General features: G+C 44.7%; 1 protein-coding gene across 1 annotated transcript; it reads right to left on the reverse strand.

The window, feature by feature from the left end:
* Nucleotides 1–667: 667 nt before the first annotated feature.
* Nucleotides 668–5,126, reverse strand: LOC109481652. Its single transcript, XM_019784231.1, has 3 exons — nucleotides 4,990–5,126; nucleotides 1,067–1,203; nucleotides 668–782 (listed from the first exon to the last, which is right to left on the reverse strand). Exons 1-3 carry the CDS (start codon nucleotides 5,109–5,111, stop codon nucleotides 712–714), a joined length of 330 nt encoding a protein of 109 aa, XP_019639790.1. The 5' UTR covers nucleotides 5,112–5,126; the 3' UTR covers nucleotides 668–711.
* Between the last annotated feature and the right edge of the window lie 2,841 nt (nucleotides 5,127–7,967).

Below are 7,967 nucleotides of genomic sequence, written 5' to 3' on the forward strand. Positions count from 1 at the left end.
AACAAGCACATCCAAACAAACTCGGGTGCGTTTTGTATATGAGATCGTACATATGTGCGGGGATGTGATGGTGCAATAGAACCTCTGCTGTGCTCAGTTGTCCATAATCCGTGCCCGTCCGATTCCGATAGTTTGTCGTCCACTTTGAAGGTCTCTTCGTCTTTTTTCTTTTATTCTCAAGTTATTGAAATTTGGAATAGAATCTACAGACACATTTCTGATAAAAAGTGCATCATTGTCCATTTCTCTTCCCTTTTTAGCTTTTAGATTGGGGTCTTATTGACTTTACCAAAAGGTATCGAAATTTGTAAATTGTTTTTCGACTGACACCTACTTGATGTTTACACATGAGGGCTCATCCGCCAACTGGTTGGTTAAATAGAAAAGACTGAGAAAGTGGCTTGTTTGTAATGTATGCTCATGTCATCATACCGTGACTTTTGGTACACTTTCAAATTCACCCCAAAACTGACAGCTTTAACCACCTATCATGGCGAAGAGTACTGATAGTCACGTGAGTGCAAATAGGCATTTCGGTGTTTATTCTGTGTCTGCAAACGTCGACATTTGAACTAAAAATGTAGCTATGCCTACAGTCTTACTACCGATGATTGTCTTTTCAATGATATTCTTGGTTTGTCTTTCCGTTGTTCTATTTTTACGCTGATTGGCTGGGCATTCGTGACGTGGTGTGACGTAAGCGATGACGTGTTAAGACTTGCTTCCGGGTGACTCGAGGGAAGAGATGACCTTGTGTAGCCAGGCCATCCTCTGTCGGTTCTCTGTAGGGAAACAAGTTGTCATTAGTGGCGCGTTAGTCACGCGCGCGCGTGTGTGTGTGTGTGCGTGTGTAATAATAAAGTGTGTGTTAGTCAGTGTGAGTGTGTTGGTGCATAAAAAATACTATTAAGTACTCTACAGGTCAAACGCCATGAGTTCAGGAACTATGGCTTACCAAGGCTCACTGTGGATTATTTTCACGGTTATGAGGTCATGAACTCACCCAGGTCATTTATTTGCGTCATTGGTCAGTAAATACGTTTCAAGGTCATGAACTCTGACTCACCCAGGTCGTTGGTCCGCCCGTGCCCGAACACGTACTCCGCCACACGTTTGGACGGCAGCCATGACTCCCGGGCGGTGTTAGCGTGGTACTTCAGTAGGTAGTCTCTCAGGGGGTCGGCGAAGGCGGCTGTACGATCACTGAAAAACAGCAGGGAGGAAATGGAGATTGTGGCTAGAATTGTGTACGGAGACGACATTTAGGTGTGTGTAATCTCAAGGCAGATCCTCCGGTGACTAAAGACAGTATCAAATTGGCCAGGCAGTATCCAGTCGCCAGAGAGGGTCCATACGCCACTTTGTGTGGCGTATGGTCCCTCTCTTTTGCCACCCTGTAGCAGTGTCCGAACAACTAATTATATACCTAAAAATGCAGGTATTGGGATTTTTTCTTCTTTGCTATGAGACGTATAATAACGCTGTGTAAGTTCGGAGCATGTTTGGCAGCAGCGATGCTGGTTACCTCGTCAGGACAATACTCTCTATTTGGCCAATTTTTACACTTTCAAGGCTAAAGCCACCTCCCGAAGCCTGGTAGAGGCTAGCGGCTTCACCTCGTCAGGACAGAGTGTTTTGATCCGCGTGGGTTTGGGTGCGGAGGCGTGCGTGACGTAAATCTGAACTCACCTGCCCCGGGGTGACATTTACTCGCTAACACCCGGCTCTGGACAGATGACGCGGTGCTTTGCTCTTTGTAAAACGTTTTTTTTTTTGCTTCTAAACCAGGGCTACGAATGTTACTATTATTCATGTGTATAACAAACCGAAAGTGCCGAGGCTCACTAATACTTGGCAGATGACGAGGTACTTATGTATGTAAGCCACCAGAGGTCTTAGTTATTACAACTACAAAAACATCTGGATTGGACACGTAGCCAAGTCTACAAATTTTGAGACTGGGCTCATTAGTATTTATGCACGTAAGTCACTACAGTTGCAGCTGTTTGGTGTAGGATAGTCTAGTTATTAACGCTACAAACACATCTCTTGAGTGTGAGATTGGACACGTAGCCAAGTCTATGGGTTTTCAACACTGCAAAAGCATCTTCCTCGGTGAAGGTTAGACATCCAGTAAATAAGATACGCCAGAAACAGTTACTCAAGCAACTGGATATGATTTTGGAAACGGTCAGGCGTTTCAGGTAGCATCCACTAGCTTTCGTCAGTGACACTGGAGAGAAACTTTTTTAGCACGTAGCCCAGTCTCATTTTGAACACTGAGGGAGCAGATGGTTGGGGTAGAAAAGTCTAAATTTAAACCCTACAGAAAAAACCGTCTGGTAAAGGTTGTTCAACACAACGTGTCATGTGTTTCGTGTAGTCTAGTTTTGAACACTACAGATATTCTTTTTTCATTTTGAGGCAGCCGCCTTCAACTAGCTGAAGATTCTGCTGCCTTTTTTGTGGCTAATACAACAATGTAAATACGAGATGGGGTTTGCCAGGCCTCCATCCAGGAAAGTCGTGTGCCTTTTCCAGGGGCACAAGGTTGGTGACATGGCAGGATTCGAACCCGGACCTCTTGGTTCCGAGCCTAACGCTCTGCGGTTACGCCACACAACCCCATAGATGCTCACTTCGTTCTTCGACTTTTTCATAATACGAAAGGATAACCTGCGTGGTGTCAAGGATGCTTCACGTAATTTGTAACACTCCGAGAGCAGCTGTTTGGTGTACGCAAGATGGAAGGCGTAGGCGCGTTGCTCTGTTACCCTGGCGAGAAAGATTCCGGGTTGAGCAGATCCTGTAAAGCAAAGGTGCTGAGGTGAAGGCTGCGGATTACAGGTTTAGGCAGGCAGCTTGTGTTGTTGGTGGTCTGTAGGCGGGGTGGATTTGTTAGTGGCAGGATGTAGGCAGGCGGTTTAAGTCGAGTTAGCGGAATCTGACGTGCGACCGGTGATCTCAACAATGGCCGAGTTCCTTCTTTGGCGTACATTTTTCTTTCAATTTGAGGCAGCTGCTGTCAACTAGCTGAAGGTTCTGCTGTCTTTTGTGGCTAGTACGAGATGGGGTTCGCCAGGCCTCCATCCAGGTGATTTGTAGTGAATCACTAACTCCCAGTGATAGTTTGTACCATCACAAACCGGGGCATGCCACTACTCTTTTTAGTTAATTTTGTTTAAAACAAATTCTAACCAAAGTAGAGTAAATTAAGTGGTGATCTGTAGGCGGGCAGGGTTTGTAAGCGGCGGGTTGTAGGCAGGAGGTTTAAGGTTGGTTTAGCGGAACCGCACGCTTAACGCCTGACGTGCGACCGGCCATGTCGACAATGGCCGAGATAGTTTGTTTGAAACAGTACTGCAGTGGCGTTTGTGGCGCAACGGTTAGAACGTTGGACTCAGAACCAATAGGTCCCGGGTTCGATACTCACCATGGCCCAACGTTGTGCCCTTGGGAAAGGCACTTTACATGACTTCCCTCCCTGTACGGTGGAGTGACGCCCATCGAGCCTCTTCGGCTGATCTGTCAATATGTGTGCCAAAAACACACACTACAGATTTGGTGTACCAATGTGCAAACATCTGCATATTTGCCACCGAAAGCCTGAAAAAAAAAAACTGGAGTACCCTACAGACCATCGTTTCATACTGCAGTGAAAGGGTGTAGGCCGACGATGTCGATAATAGCTGAGTTCCTTCTTTTTTCAATTTGAGGCAGCCGCCCTCAACTAGCTGAAGATTCTGCTGCCTTTTGTGGCAGAAACTAATTTTCACAAACCACACAACCAGCCTAGTCTCCAAACGATAAATGCTATTGTATGCTCTCTGCATAGAGTTGAGATTCTCCCTTCAATTTGACGGTCTAAAACAGCTTTGTTTGCAAGCACTCCACGTCATTATGAGTGTACGTGTCAGCACATTTATGCTTAATACGTACGTGTAGAGATGGTCCTAGTCAGTGGTTCTATTCAACATTCTGCCGGACATACATGTAGTACCCGTTGAACCTATATGCAGAATTTTGATAGACTCATATCAGCTAGTAATGTTATCATCTGCCATGCATTGTACCTGTTACATTCGTTGTGCAATACACTTTGACTTTTGTAAGGCACCAGCTTCGTAGGCACGCGGTGCGGCGGCAGTTGGCTACATTACATTGATCCACTTGTACCTTGTTACGATTACCGCCCTTATCGATAAGAGTAGCGGGTGGGTCAAACCTTACAGTGCGGTCTTACGCAGCTTGTGCTTCCTCAAAGAAGTTCCTATACAAATAAACTGGCCACCGTTACAGCTAACGGTGGTGCAAGGGTCAAAAACAAAATGCAAAACAAACAAGTAAAGGAATGTTGAAACCGGCAAATTTTATTCATTATTTATCTATTCTGTTTTCTTTAGCCAGGGTAGCCTACATAGTGATTTACACTGCTTTGCAGTGGAGCCCTGGACACAGAACACATTAAAAACATACAAATAATACAAGAAACAAAACAATATGGCAAAACGTACAGAAAGTACGTACAGGACAAAACAAACGTGTACGAATCTACAAACTTTGAGGACAAATAGACACACAACGCCTTTATCCATACTCATAGTCTATAGGGGCCGTGTGGCGTAGCGGTAGAGCGTTCGGCCCAGACCCAAGAGGTCCGAATCCTGCCTGATGTCACCGATCTTGTGCCCTTTACACGACTTTCCTCACTTCACCCAGGTGTAAATGAGTACCTAGCTTCGGTTAGGGACGTCCGTCGGATAGTACATTAAATGGAGGTCCCGTGTTTGGGGAGAGCCACACCCTACGCACGTTAAAGAACCCACCGCACTTATCAAAAAGAGTAGGGGACCTTCCCGGTGTGAGTGGTTCAAACCTTACAGATGGGACCACATTCAGTGAAGAGGTGATAGTCACCTGTTATGACAATCCTTCCACAAAATTAAATGTGGTAAATTTTGATAAATAAATAAATAGCAAATGGCTTACCTGTCTGGATACCGGCTTTTGTCGGCCCGCTGGTCGGCCTGTGCGAGCGCCACGCCCGTCAGGAAAATAACCAGTGCGGCCCAGCTCCGCGCAGACGGGCGCACGCGCTCGGATTCCGCCATGTCTGGACAGCACTATGCGCGGACCGGGTCTGAAACTCGCCGGGAGTTGCCGGGAGAATTTGTATCCTAAACGGCCACCCACGTGACTGTACGTAGGTAGGCCGCGGATTGTGGCGTCAGTTGAGGATGGAGTAAACATGTTCTGGTAACCTTCTGCAGTTCCCGCGTCATGCAAGCCAGATACATGATCCTGCCAGATCCATGATACTGCCAAATACATGATACTGCCAAATACATAATCCTGCCAAATACATGATACTGCCAAATACATGATACTGCCAAATGATGTATAGAATCCTTGTAAAGATGTATATAGATGCCGTGTGTTAGTATTTTTGCTACTGTTTATGTTTGATATTTTCCCTTTTTTTTCATATGTGTGTACATGTCAGAATGGACCACAGGAAGAATAGCTACAATTTGTACGCTAAATGTGGATCCTAATAAAGTCAAGTCAAGTCAAGTCAAATACATGATTCCGACACTAATTGGGAGTTTCCAATATACCTGAGTCAAGGGGTGGGAGGGGTTTAGTCGTGATGCGGGAGACTAAACCTAACCTAACCTAACCCTAATCGTGAGTCTAACCCTAGCCCTGAACAATGATCCCAACTCTAACCCTAACCCTTACTCTCACCCCAAGCCGAACCCTAACCCTAACCTTAACCTTAACCCTAACATTCATCATCATCATCTATCGGCTAACAGCCGGGACTAAGCTAATGCAGATTTCTTTCCATACAGCCCTATCAAGCATTACATTTTCTAAGTCATCAAAGTCGATTCCAGTGTCTCTAACTAAGGTATCGGTGAATGTCAAACTTCTGGAGTGCACTCGTCCACGTGGTTTCCACATGAGTACAGATGAAACAATTTCTTGCTTGGCTCGGAAACAATGTCCAGCGAACATAACTCGACGGTGGGTGAGTTTTTGAGACAGTCTTGGGAGCCCTCCATAAATTTTTTCGAGAGTGGCATGTTGCCTCCAAGATATATTCTGTGCCCTCCGCAAGAGTTTTGTATAACCCTAACCCTAACATTAACCCTAACCCTAACCTTAACCCTGACCCTGACCCTGACCCTGACCCTAACCCTAACCCTAACCCTAACCCTAACCCTATCCCTAACCCTAACCCTAACCCTAACCCTAACCCTAACCCTAACCCTATCCCTAACCCTATCCCTAACCCTAACCCTAACCCTATCCCTAACCCTAACCCTAACCCTAACCCTAACCCTAACCCTATCTCTAATACCAAACCCTCTCACGCATTTGGCAGCTCAAGGATTTGGCTGATCATGAACACCGGATCCCCCAGCTATCGCCACGCTTATTCCACGTGCACGCAGGCAGGATCCACGCTATTGGCCAACGGAAGGCCACAGCAAGTAATTTGTACGGATGACGTAAGTTTCTATTGATGTTGGAAAAAAAGTAGAAATTTTGTTGCCCTCTGACAGGGGTCTAAATGCCGAAAATGGGCAAAGATGTCTATTGTCATGCCGGAACATGGATGGCAAATAAATATGAAGAGAGGAGACAAGCCAAGGCTCTGACTTAATGCATTGTTTTTTTGGGGGCCAACCTTGTTTTTTTCGCCCCATCGCATTAAATTTGGAGTCTGCGGAGGATGTCATCCATAAAATTTACATGCTCTGGCCTAAGGCAAGCCGATCTTTGCACAACACGCAACGTGCAAAAAGAATTCTGTCTACCCTTAAAAATAGAAGGAAAGTCTGATCCTTTGGAATGCAATGATCCAATAAATAGAATTTTGTGCATTTCGTTTCATCCCTAACGTTTAACTATTTTCTATTTTGGACTTAGGTAGGGAGTTGACGTCTATTAAAAGACTTCACGAGTACCTAGTGTAAGTCAAACCGTGCCAAAGGAATTTGATCTTTATCCGGGTCTTTAAATAAAATATTTACAGAAAAGTCATCCCTTTATTTAAGATATGCAATATTACGTCGATGAAGGTTAGACATCCAGGTACTATACAAAAAAAAGTTACTCAAGCAACTAGATATGATTTTGGAATTATATGCAATTACAGTAATATGTAATAATTAACAGTTCGTTCATCCTATACCTATATGTTTTCTTTTCGACCTTATAGAAAGGAGTTGCCGATTACTAGCAACGCTGACGACGGTTAGTTAGACATGAATTAATCCAAGCAAGAAGATTTCCGCCAAAGCCAAATGTTTGTAGCTTGTGGGTCAAAAAGGTTATGAGAAACAGAATCAAATGCTTTGGCAAAGTCGAGAAATAACATGTCTACTTGCCCCCCTCTGTCTAGTATGGACCCTACTTTGGACCCTATGGAACCTCCAGGTAATAAGATACGCCAAACAACAGTTACTCAAGTAACTGGATATGCTTTTGGAGACGGTCAGACGTTTCAGGTGGAGACTTGTCAGAAAGACAGGTTTATAAGCACGAAAGCTAGTGGATGCTACCTGAAACGTCTGACAGTTTCCAAAATCATATCCAGTTGCTTGAGTAACTGTTTTTTGGCGTATCTTATTACCTGGAGGATTATCCTTCACCCACGTATCAAGGCCATAACATATCAGACTGGTGAAGAAATGTTGCAGTATCTATGGGTGGTATTTGCATAACGTAGTACGTTTACGAATACGTCGATGAAGGTTACTCATCCAGGTAATACGATACGCCAAAAAGCATTTACTGAAGCAACTGGATATGATTTTGGAAACGGTCAGACATTTCAGCTAGCATCCACTACCTTTCGTCAGCATATCAATCAATAGTTTGTGCTTATAAACCTGCATTTCTCCTCTGGTCTCTCAGTCACTGACGAAAGCTAGTGGATACTAGCTGAAACGTTT

This window comes from Branchiostoma belcheri, unplaced genomic scaffold (genome assembly GCF_001625305.1).
Source record: "Branchiostoma belcheri isolate BF01 breed outbred unplaced genomic scaffold, Haploidv18h27 scaffold57, whole genome shotgun sequence".
NCBI classification, from domain to species: Eukaryota; Metazoa; Chordata; class Leptocardii; order Amphioxiformes; family Branchiostomatidae; genus Branchiostoma; species Branchiostoma belcheri.

Bases quoted from the DNA above. Each gene is read 5' to 3' on its own strand.
- LOC109481652 (XM_019784231.1), bottom strand. From the start codon at position 5,111: ATGGCGGAATCCGAGCGCGTGCGCCCGTCTGCGCGGAGCTGGGCCGCA. The intron at 1,204-4,989 runs GTAAGCCATTTG...GCTGTTTTTCAG, and splicing joins AAAAGCCGGTATCCAGACAG to TGATCGTACAGCCGCCTTCG. The intron at 783-1,066 runs GTGAGTCAGAGT...GTTTCCCTACAG, and splicing joins CGGGCGGACCAACGACCTGG to AGAACCGACAGAGGATGGCC.